The 21691-nt window shown below is 36.9% G+C and overlaps 2 protein-coding genes across 3 annotated transcripts; one reads left to right on the top strand and one right to left on the bottom strand.

Moving 5' to 3' along the window:
* Positions 1–1183: 1183 nt before the first annotated feature.
* slc41a2b (solute carrier family 41 member 2b) lies at positions 1184–20268 on the bottom strand. 2 transcript variants are annotated; one of them, XM_052554385.1, is made up of 12 exons: positions 20154–20224; positions 19964–20024; positions 18764–19383; positions 18471–18578; positions 16361–16432; positions 15220–15364; positions 14897–15043; positions 11702–11849; positions 11533–11612; positions 8287–8418; positions 5360–5508; positions 1184–2258 (listed from the first exon to the last, which is right to left on the bottom strand). In XM_052554385.1, exons 3-12 carry the CDS (start codon positions 19259–19261, stop codon positions 2073–2075), a joined length of 1665 nt encoding a protein of 554 aa, XP_052410345.1. In that variant the 5' UTR covers positions 19262–19383; positions 19964–20024; positions 20154–20224; the 3' UTR covers positions 1184–2072. The 2 variants fall into 2 exon arrangements, with proteins under 2 accessions (XP_052410345.1, XP_052410346.1); XM_052554386.1 differs by lacking the exon at positions 19964–20024 and having other exon boundaries at positions 20154–20268.
* Positions 20269–20477: 209 nt separating this feature from the next.
* Positions 20478–21681, top strand: LOC127956463 (NOP protein chaperone 1). Its single transcript, XM_052554387.1, has 4 exons — positions 20478–20644; positions 20886–20957; positions 21049–21182; positions 21282–21681. Exons 1-4 carry the CDS (start codon positions 20575–20577, stop codon positions 21459–21461), a joined length of 456 nt encoding a protein of 151 aa, XP_052410347.1. The 5' UTR covers positions 20478–20574; the 3' UTR covers positions 21462–21681.
* The last annotated feature ends 10 nt before the right edge of the window (positions 21682–21691 follow it).

Raw genomic sequence — 21691 nt, forward strand, 5'->3', positions numbered from 1 at the left:
CATCAAGGTTAAATGCATGGACTACTCTTAAGGTGCTTTATTGTCCAAAATGCTAGATCCCAATCCTCACAACATTTCCTCCTTTAAGTTCTACAAAATAATAATAGTAATAATAGTAAATGATGCCAGATTCTTAATTTAAAGTGAACTGCCACTTAAAGAAACTAAACCTGGTTATTGGAACAGCGTATCTGGTTTTTGTTAGACCAAGGTGGTCTACCAGGTCAAAACCTGGCCCACCATTTGCTAGTCAGGCAAATAACACATTCAAACCAGCTAGAGACCATGTAAAACCTTGGATTTTCCAGCAGGAAACAACAAAACCCCAGAAAAATCTAAGTCAGTTTTGAAAGTCAATGCTCTGATTGGCTCCAAAAGAGCAGTAAATTGGCTCGATGACCCGTTTGTTGTTAGTGGTGGTGAACCTGAGGGATCACGGTAAAGAGGCTGTTGGCTGCATTGGGGGATCACGGTCCCTCTGACTCGATTTGGGGGCCGTTTATGTGCAGGCTCAAATTTCAGGGCCCCCAATCCACCACACCACTCACATAACCCCATTAAACCCTGAAGTCAATAGAGTTTAACAACCATCATTAACATGGCCTGTCTAGACTTCCAAATACTCACACAGAGGCATTTTGTTTTAGACTGTCGGCAATAATATACTAGACGACGTGTCAAAAATGTTGAGTGATAAGTGACATCTGGAAAGTGTGTGTAATCTAGTCGCATTTAATAGTCAATAATGAGATTAGTGAAAGGTAATAAAAAAAATTAAAAAAGCTAGTGGGTGAATAAATAATAATAGCATGCCACCAAACTGCATATCAAGTGACAAAACGGAGCTTGGCTAATGAGTTTTAAAAGCTCCTGACAGGTTGAGTAAAGCGCAAATTTTAGAAGCACATGGAGTGCCTGATGTATTTTTTGGCAGTGCTCTTTGTCATCAAATAAAAACCCTTTATGGTCCACGTTTTATTGTTCTCACACAGCAAGCGAATACCTTCTGCTCAAATGTACATAAAGCTTTCTCATAAAAGCACAAGAGGTTTCTAAACCGATAAGAGGTTTCGCTGCATCCCTGCAGTACGAAAGACACCATATACAGGTAATTACAGTCGACAGAATTAAATTAGGACCTCAGGAGTCCAAAGGATGAAAAAAAATAAACATCAGACTGAAGGATATTGACTGTAAATTTTTATTAAACCTTTATTAAACATTTTGAGTATCAAAAAATCTTGGCAAGGAAGAAACACAAAGAATCCCCCATTGGTTCCAGTAGAAACTCTTTTTTTTCTCTCCCAATAGAAAAATGCTGTTCATGGCACTTTACTGTAGTAACAATGTACAAAAATCTTTACACAGACACACATACATATACGTCTATGTTGCACATCCACCCCATTTCGTTTGGTTGCATACATTACCATTAAATATGGACCTAGTTGGGACCTAAATCTGACATTTCCAGTCGATACTTAGACAGTTAAGTTTCTCTTCAAACGTGTGGTTGAAAGTCTATTCCCTTTTCTCAAAGCTGATATATATTAGTTCATTATACGATGCTGTTAAGCAATACAAAGCAGCAATACTTTAACTCTCGTTTATATGAATTGATCGGGCACTGGTTGAGTAAAACTGTGCGGCTATACTTGTAATAAGGTCTGACTCGACTGGACAGACATGAGTAACTGGTCTCAAGTTTTAAAAGAGACGACAAAGCAACATGGGTAAATAGGTAAAAAAGACAAAGACACATAAATAAAGTACAATCACCATTGATATTCTTGGTTTGAGGGTTTGTATTTGGTCCTTCCACTGCTATAGTGCTGATAAAGTGAGCATTAAAGCAGCTTTTCGCACCGCCAGACATCAGATGCACCAGAAATCACCCTGTTTGAAATGGTGGAGAAGCTCTGCCAGCTTTCGAATCCTTCGAGGCAGATAATAAATCATCTGGCACTTCATAAGTTTGTTTTTATGCCCGACAAGCAGCCATTCAAGGCAATAAGTGAGGACAACAAGTATGGAATTGTTTGATCTGCGGTTCAAAAGGTCAAAGAAAGACCTTAGTCACCCACATCACTGTCCTGGTCCCCGATGACCCACAAGAAGTGGAAGCTGAGAGCCAGGAAGGCGGTTCCCAACAGGTCGCCCAGTGCTGTCAGGTATGGGATAGAGAAACTGTCCGGATCCTTCCCACTTTTCCACATGGAGTGCACCATCCAGTCCGAAATGCAAAGCAACAAGAACACCTTGGTTGGAGAGAATATTGAAAAGCGTCAGCCAAGCTTCGTTCTTGGATAAAACCACAGTCCCTTCCGCTGTACCTTTGGATGAACTTTCCCACACAATCTCACACACACACAGGAAGCTCTAAACCAAAAAGAGACGGATGGAGTTATTCTAGAAGCAACACAATGTTTTTGTTTATGGAGCTGCTTTGAAAAGCTTGTCTTGGAATTAAACAAGATCCCATTCTTTTGAAAAGCAGCATTCCCATTTAAGACTAAAATCCGATACGGCGTCAGATCTAAACATCATAAGGCTTTTCATTTAGCGCAGCTCATTAAACACCGGCAAATTAGCCCCGTGTTTGTCTTCGCTGAGCATCGCAGACTATTAAAATGCTCTTTTGGATCAGTGCGGCCCAGTGGATGCCAGCTTGTTTGCTTAATGGAGATGTAACATTTCAAATCTTCATCTTGCATTCAGCTGGAAGTTAAAAAGATGGACTGCAGCAATTCCTGAAGGCTTTTTCCATGCATTTGTGAGTGAAGGATTTTCATGTAAGTGAAATAAAAAAACAAGGCCTGCCCATTAATCAGACTGACAGTTGGTGTGAAACTCTATTTGGAGGTCTGACGCTCTGGTTATCCGGCCGGCCGGCGTTCATTTATATCCGTTATGTTAAGGTCAGCGCAAGACGGTTAAAAAGCGATTCGCTCTCAGCTGCAGATTTTAAACTTCAATTTAGGTAGCAGGAAATAAATGGCCATTTTAAAGGCTATTAATTGTGCCCGCCAGGCAAGATGAGTTTTGTGACATTATTTCAATAATTAACCTTGCAAACTTTTGCCTCGCATTTTATTTCCCTTTCGCTTTTTATTAGGGTTCTATTAATTAACGATTAAACTGTTAGGAAGGGAATGCCAGAGGCCTTCCGAGTAGCTGTGGAAAGTGATGGTTTGCTAATGTACACAAGTTGTTGAGGCCTGGCAAGATTGGGCTTGTAGTTCCACCCTGCGCAAACACACGGCACACGCTTTTCCATCATAAGGACAGAGAAAGCAGTCAGAGACGCTGCATGGCTTTCATGCGTCCACTCACACACACACACGTTTACTTAGCTATCTAAATGGAGATGTATAACACTCCTGTTGTTTTATAGAAAGCTAATTATAATCAGTAGAGACAGAGTACATATAATGAGTAGTTCAACTCTATTTGAGGTTCCCTTAAGGAAGGTTGTGTCAGATTTAGCGAACTCATAAACCCGCTGAAAGCAAAGGTTAGCACAGTGTCCTTTTTAGGTTCACAGTGGCAGCAGAAAAAAAGGTTCAAAGTAAACGGAATGTGAACCGATACAGTTTAGTTTGCAATATTAGACTCACTACAGCGGATTCTTGTTTGAAAGTATGTCATTTTATCATAAAACTAGCAAACTGTTCAAAAAGTGCTTGAAAAAGATAACTACTGTTCGAAGGTTTGGGATCAGTTTTTTCTTAGTGTCTTTTTTCTTTCTTTTTTTCTTATGCTCATCATGGCTGCATTTACTTGATAAAATACAGTAAAAACAATAATACTCTTAATGGTTTTGCGGTCTAATATTTGTTTGTACTTTTTTTAGTTTTCTTTAATGAATAAAAAATGAAAAAGAATAGCATTTGGAGTCAGTGTTTTTATTTATTTATATAAATGAATACTTTTATTCAGCAAGGAAAATGTTCTAATTATAAAAAGTGATAGTAAATGAACTTATACTGTTAGAAAAGGGTTTAGAATTTTTTTTTCTCATGCAAATTTTTTGGAAGAGTAGAATGCATCATCTACGAAAAATGTCCCTGGAGAGGCATGTGAATAACCAATTTAGACCCTTCTGTACGTCACCAAAAATACTTAACAGCTATGTACTGGGAACATCATTTAACCCTGGAATGTCTTCATCTAAAGCAGACTCTGTTCTTCTTCTGGAATTCTATAGATGCCTTGTATTTGAAGACCCATGAAGGTCAGAGGTCAAGGGGCCACTTTCAGGGCACTAGACATACGTTCAACAAGCCAAGCTACAGCTGGAGCCGGCTAATAATGGTTTTGGTTTTGTTCTGAGAAGCATAATTTAGCCATATAAGGCTAAATTATATTGTGATAAAAATATACATAATGTAATGTAATAAAATATTATATAAAAATACATTTGATAAACTCAATGTATTGTTTTTTATATTTGAATTTTTTTTTAATAGTTTTTTCATTATTATAGTATTAAGTGTTTTTTGTTTTATTACGGTTAAATAAATAGTATCCAAATTGAAACTTTGTGCAAATATACGACAATCAATTCATACAACTGAGAAGTTTTGAGAAACATAAGGAGGAGAGTTAGAATTTGATGATTTATGTGCAGCAGAAAAACCCAATTAATGGCCCCACTCATTTTTCCTGTCTCTCTCTCCTGAAGAATCCTTGAAGTCAAGCAGTGCGGCTGTGGATCTCAAAGACGTGTGTGTTTAGGTTAGAGAGGGCGTTTCACGTACAATGTACACATACACACAAACTTCCTAAAAATACCCCACATTCCACACAGTCGCACGCCAGCCTCTGAATGCACTTAACCGAGGTTTTCTGTAGGTAATCTTAATTGCGATCCAAACTATTTATGAAAACACCCTTTTGGAATATCCGAACCCTCGCAGATACATACACACCCATTTACACACACAAACAACACCTGCATGCTATCGCTAATGTCATCGCTGCGTCATTCAGAGGGGAAATGGGGCATCTAAAAGCACAGGGGATTTTCTAAAAGGCTTGCAGGTTTATGATGGAAACAATTGCATGTTGTAACATTGTTATATGCGGGCTGCTGGCGGCACATTCATCGCGATTACACTGAAGATGAAATAGATGAAATCCCCAGACCTGTATCGTAAAACGGGTGTCTGGTTTTATGATTATAGCCTGACATTTTCGTCTGCTACAGGAAATGGTGCTTACAGCTGAGCCTCAAAATAGGTGTCAGATTTAATAAAAAGATATAGTGATGACAGGTTCTCTAAACAGCATGGAAATAACTGCAGCGCACAGCCTGTAAACTTTAATGTGCTAGAAAGCCCTGTTTTGTCAAACTCACCTGGAAAAGAGCCGCAGCCAAATACACGACCATGAAGACGGGCGTCAGTGAGGTATGACCCCTTTCCATCAGATCAATGGTGTACAGGAAGATCAAATGACCAGGGATGACCAGTAACAGCAGTACTTGTGCTGACCTGTGATTGGCCCCTGAAAAAGAGAGGGGGGAGAAAAATCGGAATCGGAATAACAACAATGATATTAAAGAGGTTTTGAATTGAGAAATTATATTTTGACATATGAGAGGTCCAACATTGTGCTAGAAAAACGTCCTGTAAGTTTCAAATCATAAAATGTCCTCATTAATCTAAAATCTAGCTTTTATTGAAACCGAGCTGCCAAAATGGTTCGATTCATATTTCATCTCAGTATGACATCATACTGCAATGAAAGAGTGCCTCTGCAGATCAACACCTGCTTCGACATCACTGCATCTTTAGCCCCGCCTCTAAATAAAGTAAATAATACCAAATAATATTTTAAATGAAATGCTATAGAAATATATTTTATAATATTCAAATTAAAAGCCTCATACAGAACAGTACAGTACAATTCTATTAATTAGATATCATTAGAATTATTTATCATTTTTGTATTTATATACTTTTATTGTATTTATTCGTATTTTGAATTAGCGATTCTTTTTATTTTAGTTGAAGTTTTATTCATTTTATCAGCTTTTTTCATTTTTTTATCAGTTTTTAATATTTATATTTAGTTTTATTTCCGTTTTTATTTTAGTATTAGCAACATTAGAAACTCAATTGAAACATTTAACATATAATCGCAGCATATAATCATTGCAGTTAATAGGGTTCACAGTCTGTTTGTTTTCAGGCAATTTGTAACTATCTGCATGATTTTTTTACTGTACTTTTCTGTCATAGTCCACTAATAACCTACTCATAAATATAATGTAAAAACTTTACATTTTCTGTAAAGCTGCTCTGCAACAATTTGTAATGTGAAAAGCGCTATACAAATAAACCGGAATTGAAATTTAGTTAGTTGACAAGGCAACATTTCATCTTTTTTAAAGACGTTTAAGTTTTTGATATGCATGAATGTATATCATTTTATTACTTGAGGTAAATTTCAATTAATTAAACCGATTTTTAATTAAAAAAAATAAAATAAAAGTTTTAATCTTTTACCAAACTAACTTTCCTGTTTGTCATAACAATGGAGGAAAGAATGAGCGGAATGATCTTGTCCACACTGATAGCATCCAGCATTAAGACACCTGAAACACCACAGACACAAACATCCTTCCACATGCGATCTGTGCACGTGCGTGTCTGCTCAAATTTGATTTATTCTATATATTCTAAGTGAATATTCATACAGTAAACATCTCATTCACAAACACTACACTTCTCACACCATTAGCATCCTGTCAGCCCCCGCAGTATGACTTCCCAGTGCACTCAGAGCCCTTGAAGGAGGAAGATTTATGCCCATCTTTCCAGATGGCACTGCTAAGCTTGCAGTGGGCACCGTGCCCCTCATGTACTCGGGCATCTGGACTCTGTCCCCAGAGTCCTCTTGTTTCTCTAAGAAAGAGTCCTGCATCAAAGCTTCGGCATCAACATGCCATCCGCAGCCTCTGTTGTTTATAGGAAGCATGCTCTGCTTTTCTCCGAAATGGATTGTTATACACAAACCACCGTTACACACACTCCATTAAAGCTAATGTATACACACTTGCAAGCCCTGGTAAGGGATGTTGCTCTAAACACTGGTTACTTGTTCTCGCTCTCTTTAATAAAGGCTATCAAAACAAAAACTGCCTTCGAAGTGTGTTTAAGTCACTCTCTTTAAATTTGTAGGATGTTATGAGGATTTAAAATGACACGAGCAGTTTGGAGCCCTTTAGCAGACATGCTCCACACATACTGAGCTGTGGTGTATGTATTTATGTATTTAAAATATTAATTTTCACATAAAAATTACGTCAGCACCACATTTCTGCCAGTTAAGGAACAATTTCCACCACAACCAGTAATTTTGTCTCTTATAAAATTAGTGGGCTTGTTAACCAAAGAGATAATTGTATCAGGGAAGAGTGTTTGATTACATTTCAGAATCAGAAGAAAAAGAAGAATTAGATGAGCTTTGGTACCAAGTATGTTTACACACACAAGGAATTTGACTTGACGACAGGAGCTTCCCGTGCAGAAGAAAGTACAGCATAGTGCAGACATGCATAGGAATAACACAGTAGGAATGCAATATAACAGAATTAAATAATGTACTATATACATCATAGATGTTTAAATAAATGTACAGATATGATATAAGTGTGCATATATGTTATTTACAAAGTGTGCCCTTAAAAAGTGTAAAAATTTAGGATTCTGTCTATAAATATGTCAGTTATTATGGATGTTGTATAATTAGGAAAGTTTAATTGTTCATGCTGGATATAATATATTTTTGTGCCTTGCTGTTCTAGTGGTCAGGTTTAGATTTCAATAGTAGATTCTTATGTAATATTTTATAAATGTGTCAATAAATTTTATCAGATTACTCGATTAATCGATGGAATTTTTGGTAGAATACTCGATTACTAAAATATTCAATGGCTACAGCCCTAAACAATATTATTTAATTGTGTATTTAGGATTCACAAAAATACAGTTATTTTATTAACAAAAAGGTTTTGGATTTCATTTCCACCACAGAATTTATGGAATATTTTTATGTAGTGTAAAGGATATTTGCTCATGAAGGTTCATTCAGAATTCTCTTGTGATGTATATTCACTGGTGGACATTGCTCATGGACAAATTAAATAAACTAGCATGTGTGCTTAAAGGGTTTGAATTCTCAAAATGTACAGGGTCAAACATGGCTATAAATTGTATGAACTAGAATGTGTCTAGGTTGGTGTAATTTAAAGCACACTGGGGCAATTTTCGGGGTTACCTGTGCCACAGAAGGTGCGGCAGGGGTAGTAGCAACCCTTGGCCTCGTCAGGAACCTCTCCAGGGGTGCTGTGTAAGTGCAGGTAGGTGGATATCCGACTGGACTGGATGGCCACCAGGTTTCCTCCAATACCTATAATAACAGTACACAAAGAAAAAATCTGAATAAAAACAAAAACAAAAAAACAGTTGCCTGTTTCAGACAAGTTTGAGACTTAAGTAAATCTGCGAATAACTGTCATGTCAGTGAAACTTCTGCATTGAAATCTATGTATACAGGCCTTATTTTTTTTCACTGGCAGCCATGAGTCACCAGTACTAACTCTGCTTTTGTCCCCCGCCTCTTTATCTCTCTCTTTCTTTCTTTCTTTCACACACCAACACGCTCAGCCCTTCCCTTCCCTCCCCCCCCCCCCCTCTCTCGCTCTCTCTCTTTCTCCTGAGTAAAGTAGAGTGGTGTTCAGAGCCGCAGTAACGATATGTCACGCCCAACAGTTCTGGGGTAAGACAAGCAAGTGAGAGGAAGAGAAAGACAGGAGACAGAGGACAGAACAAAACGGACAACACAGAGACTGGCTGAACATACACTTTCTCTCCTCTTTTTATACCATCTGGCTTGTCACTTTGCTGAACTAAAACATCTGCTTTTGAAATAGAACTAAACAGAATGAAATGAAATAGAATCAAAAACAATGGATATTTGTAAACAGAACAAAACAAATCAAACAAAATAGAAGTGAAAAGAACAAACACACAATAAAACTACATAAACTACAATTGCACAGAGCAGAATAGAGCAGAAGGACTAAATAGAATGGAACATAATAGAATATAAAATAGAACCGAACAGCACAAATAATGAATCTAGATGAATAGAATAGAATTAAACTGAAATAAAAAATGATTGAAAAATTCAATTGAAAATAATAAAAAAAAAATAGACATTTTAGTGAAGTAAGACACTGTCAAATCCATCAACCAACTGTTGGGGGTTTGGGAATTGCTTTAAAAAGCTGTTGCCCAACTTGCCACTCCAGGAAAAAAACAGCCAGAAATGGTTCTTTCAGCTCAAAATGTTTAGTAACTGAGAGTGGACAGTCAAGACAAATGGACATTATTTAAAACAATATATACATTCAGTTCACAGCCTAACAGGAAATTGAAAATCTGATTTACAATGAAGCACAGCAAATCAATTTCTCACATACAGTAGTGCATTCACGCCCACAATGGCAATAACATTTCCCATCGTTAAAAAACAGACCTGAGGGAGAACAATTATCTGTTAGCACAGCTCAGGCTTCTGCACAGTTAGCTCCAACAAGGCCGTGTTTACGTTTAATGCAGAGGTTACCATTACGCCACACTGTGCCACGTCCCTGTGGCAGTGCTGGAGAGACGCCATCTTTATGAAGGAGTGTGTGGGAAGGTGTCTGCGGTTTAGATTAACTGGCCAGGTCTAAAATTTCTCCAATTTCTCACAAACAAGCAACAACATGACATTTTGGATATGGGTTGGAGGCATGAGAAAGGACTGTATGGGAATTGTTTGACCTTTCCTGGAGCAACCAGGTCCAATTAATCTGATGCTTGTTTAAGCTATGTCTGCCAACAGGAAATGGAGATGATATGCAACCTCATTTCTGTCCAAACAGTGGGATTAAAATATATGTACGCCTTAATCTGGGTCACAGATCTGATGAGACTTTGGCTAGGTGTGCAGCAGGGCTCTATTATGGGCCCAATTTGCTATCGGTAAGTACACTGTCTGGGTTGGGATGTGCAAAACTAATTATTTCTAATATGTATAATTATTAGGCTGGATACAGGTTTATTTGACTCCCATTGGACAAGTCCTAAAGGGAATTTTTGTAAAACATTGTTCTGTTCAAAACAGAACTACTTTAAACTCAACAAATAGTTTTAAAATGCAATGTTTGCAGTGCAGTGAGACAAAAAATAGCATGAGATGCAATTTCATAGTTATGCCTGAATGTATAGATAGATGTTGTAGTTTTAATTGGAATGAATTTAAAGATGCTTTTCTGAGAGAGTTTTATTATACATGTCTCATGGCTAAAGCACAGCACGTTAATTAAAGCAGTGCCACCAAAAACCTTTATACTAAAAAAAATCTAGATAAACCACACTAATTGGTTTGTTTGGCAACCATTCGACCACTGTGACCCATCCACGTACTAGGGGTGATAAGAGAGGTCTGACTTTGCTCTATTTATGTATAATGGAAACCATTTTCCTCTACCAAAGTGGCACATGAGCATGTGTATGTTGCAATCATTTAAATTACCTTCTCTGACTCGCTTCCTGTTTGGCCAGACAAACCACAGAAGCCTCTGTTACTCATCCTATCTCACTCTTTCCTCTTGTTTTGAGTTTCTCGGTAATTCATTCTCTACTCAGTTCCACGTCTCTCTTAGAAATGAAAATAAAATCTTTGATTTTGAGATATTCTGATATAAATTCTGTCTTCTTTCACACACATGCAGAGATTCAAACAGCTGTTTGGTGGTCTGGGCGGGAGAACACAGACAGGTTGCAGACAGCGTAAATGTCTCTCATTAGTGTGCTTTAATTAAAAATCGTATGGCTCTTTGTGGAGGTGCCATGGTCCTGGATTCAACTCAAGCTCAACCACGGCAATTAATGACTTCTCCCTACAGCTCAATCTCATCCAACTCTATTTCAGCTTAATTCCATCCTTTGGCTTTTTCTCAGTATGGAAATGCTCATTAAAATCTGAATATATATATATATATATATATATATATATATATATATATATAGAGAGAGAGAGAGAGAGAGAGAGAGAGAGAGAGAGAGAGAGAGAGAGAGAGAGAGAGAGAGAGAGAGAAAGAGAGAGAGAGAGAAAGAGAGAGAGAGAGAGAGAGAGAGAGCGGTTATTGCAGAGATTTTTCTTTGAGGTAATAACAGTCTGAAAGGGGACTGAAATATCAGCTGAGAGCAACAATGTGTGCCGTGGAGATGGGTGCATCAGGAATAAAGGTCTACAAATTAAGGTTTTAAAAGCTTAAACCTTTTAAAAGACAAATAAGACAAATAAGACAGGTTAAAATGGAGATACTGATGAAGTTTGGCCTATTATGCAGAGTATTGATCAAAATGTCAAGAATTATTCTCCAGTATTGACAAGTGCTGTACTATTCGTGGAGGAAGACAAACAGTACAAGCTCTTTAGAATATTTTTGTATAGAATAACAAATCTCACCATTGATAACAGGCGTGTAAACCACAATCCCAGCCAGGTTGGGATCAGACACTGTTTTGTCCAGAATGAGTCCTCCAATACTGAAATAGGGACAATGTTTTTGTGTTAGAGGGGAGAATCTGCGAATCTGTGGCCAGGTGTGTGAGGTGTGTGTATGTGTGTATCACACCTGCTGATGAACATGGCAGTGATAACGGGCTCCCAGCCCGAGTAGAGCAGCTGACGGCTGGCGGGATGTTTGGAAGAGATGACCATCCACAGCGGAGTCAGACACATGAAGAAGGCACACACCAGAGACGACACATATGGGTGAGAGTCTGATCCAACAGACAGAGAGAAACACCTCAGTAAACACAGATTCTGTTTGTATTTTTTTGGGACACTCACGGTTCCTTCATGCTCTCAGTTATGTGGCCAAAATGTTATACAAAATACGGTCTAAAAGATTTCTGTCACAAAAATATTATTTTTTCGAAAGAAATTAAAAGGGTGCATTAAATTGATCAAAAGTGACAGTAAAGTCATTTATAATGTAACAAAATATTAATATTTCAAACAAATGCTGTTCTTTTGAACTTTCTATTCAAAAAAATCCTTGAAAAAAAAAGAAAATCTAATTATGGTTACCAAGAAGAAACTTTTTTAACACTGATAATAAGAAATGTTGCTTGAGCACAAATCAGCATATTAAAATGATTTCTGAAGGATCATGTGACACTGAAGACTGGAGTAATGGCTGGTGAAAATTCAGTTTTGCCATTACAGGAATAAATTACATTTTATAATATATTACAATAATAAAAAACTTTAAGTTGTAATATTATTTCACAATTTTGCTGTTTTTATTGTCATTTTCCCATAAGAGACAGAAGTGATACGGCAACAGGAGTGTCGTCCTGCTCTCTGACCGCACTAGAACCAATTTTCTGCCATTTTTCAAAAACTGAGATGGATTGACAGGAGCCATAACAGGAGACTGACAGGAAAAAATGTTGTCAGCTTTGCTTCCGTTCAGACAGAACATATACACTGAACTCAAACTATGTTGGGTTTTGGAATATTTTGAAAATGTATTTAAATATATTTACGATGATTTTGCTGGCAACACAAAACTAAGAAATATTGTGAATATCACAATAAATATTATACTGTTTGTATTTGCTTTCCCATCATAAGTTTCCTAAAGATTATGGCATTAAATACATATATGATTTTTTTTTTGTCTCGTGAACAACTCAACATTTCAGTAGTATCTTGAGTTTTTGTTTCATTATCACGTGGCACATTCTTCATTTTCAAATTGACGCAAAACCTATGATTGATTTGATTCCCAATTTGTTTTGCGGCATTGCACAAAAATGTTCATGTTCATCTTAATGTGGCACCCCGATCAGGACGGACAGTTATATTCTGCTGCTGTGTACATGCAGCGGTACTGACTGGCTCTAATTGGATTTGAGCAGATTGAGTGAAAAAATTAGCTTAAAAAAAAAAAAAAAAAAAAAAAATTCCAATCTTTTAAAGCAGACAGAGACGCAAAAGAGGTCTCACTTTTTGCAAAATCACACATTAAACAGCCTTAATCTTTAAATCCCAAACATAGAGGCAACATCTTTGTGACTATATTTAGTGTGAGAGCCTGACAGGGCAGTGGTGTGCACTAATGATGGCAGAAGCCTCTCTTCTCGGCTGGTTGGCATGGCTGATATGGTTTTGGCGTGGCGCGGTGGTGCCATTTGCCTTGCCCTCACCTCACTTCACCTCTCTCAGAAAAGGAAAGACTAAAAAAAGGAGCACTCAGTCTGGGGCTTATCACACTGAGTCATAATGGACCGAAGCCCCATTAAACTCAACATTAAGACTCCAGAATGCTGCTCAGGATGGCCCATGTGTAACTTTCACACTTTTTAGATATAGTGTTTGTGTGTGAGAAAGACGCTGGCTACTTGGCTATGCTTGTTAGGGCCAAATGTTTGAAAAAGTTGTCACAAACAAAGAACCACTTTGAAAACCAAATTTAAAGTGATCATCCATATTTAATAAAACTGATACATTAACTGATCCTTGATCCTTTCAAATAGGTTTTACAGTATGAATAAGAACAGACAATTACTGACAATAAAGTTAATTTCTAAATTATTTTTTTTTGTTCTTTGTTAGTTACATATTTAATTAAAAAAAGATTTAATGATTTATTAGTGTAACATTAACATTTAATAATATAAAATATTTAGAAGTTAATTTATAAATGATTTTTTGTGTTCTTTGTTATTTAAATATTTAATTAAAAAGATTTAATGATTTATTAATGTAACATTAACATTTAATAATATAAAATACTTAGAAACATTTTATATCCTTAAAATATATAAATAAACACCAAATATAAATAATTGCATATTACATACTTTAAATAGAATAATAAGGTAATAACAAAGTGAAATGGGGAGCTGGCAAAAATGTAACATTTAATAATATTATATAATATTTTCATGATATTAAAAACTCTCTCTCTGTCTGCATAGAAAAATTATAAACATATAAATCTTTAAAATTTATACAATATAAATCAAGCCATACATTTTAGAAAAATAAACCGTATATAATACCAAACATGAATGAATGAAGGGACAAGAATTTTAATTTCTAATTATTCTAATAGCACCATTTAATGATAAAATATTTTCATAATTTAAAAATATACACACACAATATATATATTTTAAACACACATATACAAAAGAATAGCGAGAGATACATACTGAGCCCTGTGTGTGTGTGTGCGTGTGTATTTCATGAGAATGTGGATCTGCGGACCTAGCGAGTTCATGCACTGTATCACAACACTCTCATTGTCCTGAGCCAGACTCATTAGCAGCGTGACCCTACCCATAAAACATATCAACCCCACTGCCCCATAAACTGTAACTTACACACCTCACATCTGCTGACACCTGCAACAGAGTGTGAGAGTGTGAAATGTGCTGCTACGCTTAAGATATATAACTGATCACACTTTAATATGACAGATGAAGACTGAAATATGTGACGTTTTTCCACATAATATTCTTTTATTCAGCTTTATGGCAAATGCATGGAAACCGAATTCTCTCGAAGCTAAATCCAAAACAATGGATTCTTGCGCCCTCTTGTGCTAGAAAACTGAAAGTATCACTCTTTCTCTGTTACAGTTCCTAGTGTCTGCTGTCAACAAAGGTGGCTTTCTTTGAAGGCTGATAATGTGACTCATTTGTACAAACATACTTTGAATTTGAGTGTGCATATGATGCCAAAAATGCTGTCTAGCTAGGCAGCTCACTAGGGTTCGGAACAGAGCCCTTATTTTTGTACACATCCTTCTCACCTAGGCAGTTGTAGAGGCCCTGGCTGATCCACGCCAGGATGGCCAGCGTGATGAGGTCACCAAAACTGGCAGCGATGGGGGTGGCTACATTATCAGGGTTGATGCCTGTCTTCTTAGAGCCCACAATCACACCCACCATTAATATACCTGAAGAGAAGAGGCATTGTTCACCTTACTCACTTGGAACTGGACATTCATAATGTGAAACGTTGCTAATAACAAATGTGGTTTTGTGATTGAACAATGTGGCCATTATTTGTTGTGAAAAGAAACGCTTTAGTAAATACATGTAAGAGTATTAGAGGTTAATCTGTTGTACAGACCCTGTAGCAGAGATGCTATGAAGGCTGTTGCGACGCTACTGGAACACAGCAACACAGCGTGACCGATCTGGAACTTTCCCTCAGGAATCCAACCCAGTACAACGGCTGCTACTGCTGCCAGGAACCCTATTACTGTGGCCTGCACCTGAGAAAGAGAGACGGACAGAGTTAACAATGGGCTTCATTTATTTCAAAAATGCATATACTTTTTTAAATTAAATATATATTTGGTTATTTATTGAATTATTTAATATAATTTTTTTTATATATATTTGACAAATATATTTTACAGATAAAATAACCTAAAAAATTACAAAAATTATATATATATATATATATATATATATATATATATATATATAGACACACACACACAGTACAGACCAAAAGTTTGGACACACCTTCTCATTCAAAGAGTTTTCTTTATTTTCATGACTATGAAAATTGTAGAGTCACACTGAAGGCATCAAGGGCTATTTGACCAAGAAGGAGAGTGATGGGGTGCTGGACCACAGTCACTGGACCTGAACCCAATTGAGATGGTTTAGGGGTGAGCTGGACCGCAGAGGGAAGGCAAAAAAGTCAACAAGTGCTAAGCATCTCTCGGGGAACTCCTTCAAGACTGTTGGAAGACCATTTCAGGTGACTACCTCTTGAAGCTCATCAAGAGAATGCCAAGAGTGTGCAAAGCAGTAATCAAAGCAAAAGGTGGCTACTTTGAAGAACCTACAATATGACATATTTTCAGCTGTTTCACACTTTTTTGTTACGTGTATAATTCCATATATAATTCCACATGTGTTAATTCATAGTTTTGATGCCTTCAGTGTGAATCTACAATTTTCATAGTCATGAGAATAAAGAAAACTCTTTGAATGAGAAGGTGTGTCCAAACTTTTGGTCTGTACTATATATATATATATATATATTTATCTTTAATTACTTCTTATATACACACTTACATAGACACTTTACTTTCTTTTTGTTTTATCACGGTCTGTGTAATAATGGAAACCCGTAATCTTGGTAAGATCTCTCTTCCTTTTCCAGGTAAAAACCCTGATGCAAAATAACCATGTGTGAACGTATTTTTAATTTTCTGAGTCTGTACTGTGCATGTAACCCTACTGAAAGCTTTTACCTGTTTCAGCGCCAGATTCCCAATAATAAGATTCCACTTCTCTATGGGTGAGTCCATTTTCCCCACATTCACCTAAAGACAACAAAATTGATTAATTTTTTTTTTTTTTTTCTCATTACTATTACATTCAGTCACCAAGACTGTGGTCACTAAGATGTGACACATATGTCTTATGCACATTTTCTAGCACTTCCTAACTGAAATGCAAAGGCAAAAGGTTGTCAAAACATTGATAAATGATAAATATTTCAAATATGTTCACCCAAAAATAAAAGCAACTTTATTTAGAACCATTAAGATCTTGTGCAGTGACAAATTTTACATTACTGTTATGCAAAAAAAAAAAAAAAAAAATAATAATAATATTATATATATATATATATATATATATATATATATATATATATATATATATATTCAGAATATTATTTAAATTGCAACATATTTATTTAAATTGTAACATTTATTTAAATTGTAACATTTATACATCATGGTAATATATAATAAGTTGTACTGAATTTATTGTAATTAATTACAATAATTACATTGATTTATATTAACAATTTAATTTACATTCATCAAAAAAAAAAAGAGATTAACAATGCAGAAAAATCTTCATGCCCCTAAAAAGAGGCTTAAAATATTATATAAAACACAATGTTTTCTTTTAATCTTTTAATTCTGGACTTAAAAGCTAAACCAAGAAAACAATAGTATGTGACCAAATGCCTTCTGTTCTGAGTGGTGGATTTTGGCATTGGGTATTTTACATTGAAAAGAAAACTGACATGTCAAGTTAATAATATTTTTGGTTTGGAATAGATCTCTGCCCACAGAATAACAAGATGGCCGACTCTACAACCGATGAGCCAGTGTGTGCGCGCAAGTGTGTGTGCTTAAGAAAACACAGGAAACAAATATAAAGTGAAAGAGCAGCGTGTAGGAGAGAGCCGTCTGAGGTCAATAGACTCAGTGTGTGTTTTTCTTTTTTTCCCCCCAGCTGCATGAGGGTGAACAGAAGGCCTGTACTTTCACCCTTCTCCTCTGCTCGGTCCACACCGCCAGGGTTTGTTTATTCTTTCACCTCGAGGGGGGACGACAGATTTGCCATGAGGACACTAGACGCTAAACAGCATGAGCTGAAACCCCTCTGAGCTCTAAAGTCCCAGACTGACAAAAAAAAAAAAAAAACACACACTAGCTGACAAAAAAATAAAATGACTCGGTCAGCAGATATCAGCCGAGTCTCCAGCGCCCAGAGGAGAGGAGAGTGGGAGAGAATCTGTTACTAAACTAGATTATATAATCTAGTCTACGCACACAAACAAACCCACCTGAGACTTTAACTATGGAAAAAACGTTTTTAAAGACGACAAGAAACAGCATTTGCAACATTTTTTTTACAAAGGTCAGAAATGTAGGTCCTAATGTTGTGTGGCAAAAATGCCTCCAAAATTCATGTTTCCGCAAAAATAACTAAATAAATAATTTAAATGACTAAATAAAAATAAAACTAATAATTGTATACTATATGCACATAAATAATATTTTAGATTTCTAGATAATATTTAATACATTTTACCTTTATTTATTAAACACTTGATGTTCAGTTGCTGTGGTTGACGAGATATTGACATTAATGCTTACGTCAACAGAAAATACATTAGTGAGGTCTAAGAAGTAAATATAGTAAAAGATTATAAAACAATCCTTTTCTTTTAAAATATTGTGCACAACAGGGTATTTAGACAGTAAAGATTCCATGTTGTGAGATTCCATGTGTTTTTCTTACTCAGAGACACATTGGGGTTGGAATACTTCTTGAGTCATAACCATAATAACAGGCTTGCTAGATATTTTATCACTGATATATGGTTTTTACTAGCAGGCCTGGTCTGTGGAGATGGGCACTGGATTGAATCGTCAGGTCCCTTCCAGTGAGAGCATGCCCAAAACAGGCCAAGATCTCTTCATGAAGCAACTTCGCATCAGTGGAACACTTCTTATCAGAGCTGACAGTCACTTCTAATCAAATGACAGGCACACCTAATGTGAGCTAAAGCAGGATCCAGATGTGTGAAAACAGCTGGAAGATAGTTAGGATACTGACCGCTGTGGAAAGCCTGGAAGCGAGGGTCATCTCTAGGTTTCCTTTCAAACCCAAAAGAGCCGGAACCAGGATGAAGATCTCTGTAATGTTTTTAAATGCTTCCCAATGCTGAAAAAAAGAGAAGAGAGATTTCTATTCGGAATTCGGTCTATGGAGTTTTTCTCAGCTGAGGGTACAGGGTCCACTAAGGGGCCTCAACAAACTTCACATAAAAATAAAGAAAGACAAACAGGTTTGGTCTGGAAACAACATAAAGGTGAGTAAATGCTGCCTTTAAAGTTTCAAAAACTCACTTGTACTATATCCAGCACAACTCCGGCTGAAACCGTCCCGAACCCAGCTAGAAGGAAGGGCACCAGTATCTGCAATGCCATGGCGAGGGGTGACTCTTTGGGCATATTTCTAGTTGCCTGCGGCTGCCCTTCCTCTTCGCTCTCCTCTTCCTCATCGGCCTCTTCTCCCGAAAGCCTGCCCTCAGGCAGCATGGGCTCTGTCTCTGTATAGCGTCCTTCTCCGGCATCAGACAGGCTGATGGACGTTCGGCTGCTACGGTCCGAGTGGCGGCGGGGCTCACGGTGGAACCCGTTTTTGAGGGACTCTGGCTTGGGTGTGCCGAGGTCCACCATGGCTAGCCGTTCCTCCTGTAGTGCAGTGTAACCAGCAGGTACCATGGTCTGAAGCAAGCAGGGTATGGGTCTAAATGAGATGGAGCTCCAGGCTCCTCCAGCCTGAGCTGCCAGACTAGGGCTCAGGGAGCTGAGCACAGCGCCCCCTATGGTTCGGAGGCTCATATTGCAGACAGAAACCAGTTGGGCTCATGGCCCTCTGGACTTTGAGAAGAGCAGCAGATCAGCAGAAACAGCAGGTGGCATCCATAACAGCTATGAAGAAGCTTTGACAGTATCGCAGTGACCTGATAGAGATAAGCACAGAGGAAATTTTGTGTCACACAACAAAAGTGTCACATTCGAGGTTACAATATCATTATAGGCTTTCTTTTAGTATGTCAGCAGCAGTTACTTGAGCTAGATGCTGAACTGGCAGTCACAGTCAGTGTTTAGTACACAGTCTAAACTGTATTAACTTAAACATCAGTTACTAAATACTTACTTGGAACTAACTTCTGAACCCCTTCATTATTTATATTTATGGAAACGTATAAATACAGTTATCTGACAACTGCAAAATAATAATACAAAAAAGAAATAATAATAATAATAATAATAATAATATTATATATACACACACACACATAGCAAAATTCAAAGAACTTATAAAACATAAAGAAAATGAACAAATGCATCATATAATGGGTTCAGAACAACACATTATTATGCCTGTAAGTGACTAATCACATATTTTACCGATTTTATTAGAAATATAACTTTACCAATATATTATGGTGATGATGATGATTTTAATCTGGACAAACTAATTTAAAATTCCTGATTTGTTAAGTTTTTATGGTTTATGACCATCAAAAAATACTAAACCTTTATGGATGACTTGTGCATTGGAATCACCCCCAAAACATCCTAAATATTTTCTGGCTGCCTGGTGGTAAACAATAATGATTAACGTTAATCATTTAAACAAATAAAGTCTGGACGAATGTAACGAACGCGTTATTTTATTTAAACAATCTCTCTGAAGGGTGAAAAGATAATAAAGGACTGTAGTTACCGTGATATTTTTGTTCCGTCGAGACGAGCTTCTGCTTCTCTACTCACTGGATTGGAGCTAGACTGTGACAGCGGCGCCGCGTCATCACTGCGGCGGAAGCGAGCACGTATTTCAAAATAAAAGACTCATGAAATCACGTTGAAGCACATTAAAACTTAAATTTGAATTTAATCAATATATCAATATATCAATATATATATATAACAACCTAACAATAAAAAAAGAAGAGATAAAAAAGAGATAAGGAAATAATGAAACAAAAAAAGCATGCTATTTAAAAATGTGTGCAGCACTTACATCCAAAACTCTAGAGGGCGCCAACAGTGTCTCAACCCTACAACACGGAAGTTATCATGTTGTGTAAAAACCATAGTTAAAAACACGTGGATACAAGTGCATTTGTAAATGAGAGGAGCTAACCATGGCTCAAACACAAAACAATATTAAGAAAACCTCTTCTGGAGACTTGTTGACCTGTGGCAACGGAAAAGGTGAGACATTCTTTGAGAAAAAAAGACTCGATTCCAGGTTTACAGATGAAATTAACCACAGACAGAGTTTAAATAAACATTTGACCAGTTGAGAAGAACTACTCTCAAATCATGATGTAGAAATGTAAAAATTAATCTATATCTCAGATGTGGTTTGTTGTTACTTTTTATTTGCATCATAACCAAATATAATTTTGGGAACACTTAATCATAAATGAATTATTAACTTTGATATCTCCAGGAATCCATGAAAAACTTCTGTTGAACTCTAAAAGTGCTTCACTGCAGACAGAAAGGCTCCCCAGGAGTAGTGGTGAGTATGTTCATGTCATCAATTGGATTATCTTTAATGCATAATTAAGCTATAATCTATTAAATAGGAGTGTATTGTTTCTGTGTGCTAGTCTTGGCCAGACTGCATAGTTTCCTTCCCCAAATGGCCCAAGCCAACGAGTCTCTAAGACAGCAGATGGACGAGGCTCCTGCTGGGTTCTTTGACATTGAGAGTGTGGAGGATGCAGAGAAAATCATTGAGATGGTGCGTCTGGTCTCACCACCAGCTGTAGTTCACCTTAACGTGTCTAAATATGATCATATTTCACCTTTTCCATAATAACCAGATGTGTCTTCCTTGCAGGATGTGGCTCTGGTTGAACTGGAGGATTCAGAAAGCAGTGAAGAGGATGAGTCGTCATCATCATCATCATCAGAGGAAGACAGCTCAGAGGACGAAGTGCAAACTGTCACGGCAAAGACACTCAAACTTCCAGGTGACAGAAAGAAAAAGGCCAACATCCAGGTGATAAAGAAAGAGTGAAAGAACACATACAGTCAACTGGAGCTCTGGGAGAGCGCTGGACTCACGCCAGGCCATTTCTGTGCCTGTTATAGAAGTATATAACCTTTCCAGGTTTGGAATGAGCACAGACCAGTGATTTTATTTCCTGGTGAGCTGGCAGAATGACATTTCATGTTCTTTGGAGAGATTTTTATCCAAAAAAGTGAGTGATTAAAGGAGTAGTTCACCAAAAAAAAAATTTTTGCTGA

The sequence above is a fragment of the Carassius gibelio genome, chromosome B4 (genome assembly GCF_023724105.1).
Source record: "Carassius gibelio isolate Cgi1373 ecotype wild population from Czech Republic chromosome B4, carGib1.2-hapl.c, whole genome shotgun sequence".
Taxonomy (NCBI): Eukaryota; Metazoa; Chordata; class Actinopteri; order Cypriniformes; family Cyprinidae; genus Carassius; species Carassius gibelio.

What these genes read in the sequence shown, in the direction of transcription:
- LOC127956463 (XM_052554387.1), top strand. Translation starts at nt 20,575, where the DNA reads ATGGCTCAAACACAAAACAATATTAAGAAAACCTCTTCTGGAGACTTG. An exon ending in GACCTGTGGCAACGGAAAAG is followed by an intron (nt 20,645 to 20,885) that starts GTGAGACATTCT and finishes TGATATCTCCAG; the next exon opens with GAATCCATGAAAAACTTCTG. An exon ending in CAGAGAAAATCATTGAGATG is followed by an intron (nt 21,183 to 21,281) that starts GTGCGTCTGGTC and finishes TCTTCCTTGCAG; the next exon opens with GATGTGGCTCTGGTTGAACT.
- slc41a2b (XM_052554386.1), bottom strand. Translation starts at nt 19,261, where the DNA reads ATGAGCCTCCGAACCATAGGGGGCGCTGTGCTCAGCTCCCTGAGCCCT. An exon ending in CATAGCATCTCTGCTACAGG is followed by an intron (nt 15,044 to 15,219) that starts GTCTGTACAACA and finishes TCTTCTCTTCAG; the next exon opens with GTATATTAATGGTGGGTGTG. An exon ending in TGGCTGCGGCTCTTTTCCAG is followed by an intron (nt 2,259 to 5,359) that starts GTGAGTTTGACA and finishes TCTCCAACCAAG; the next exon opens with GTGTTCTTGTTGCTTTGCAT.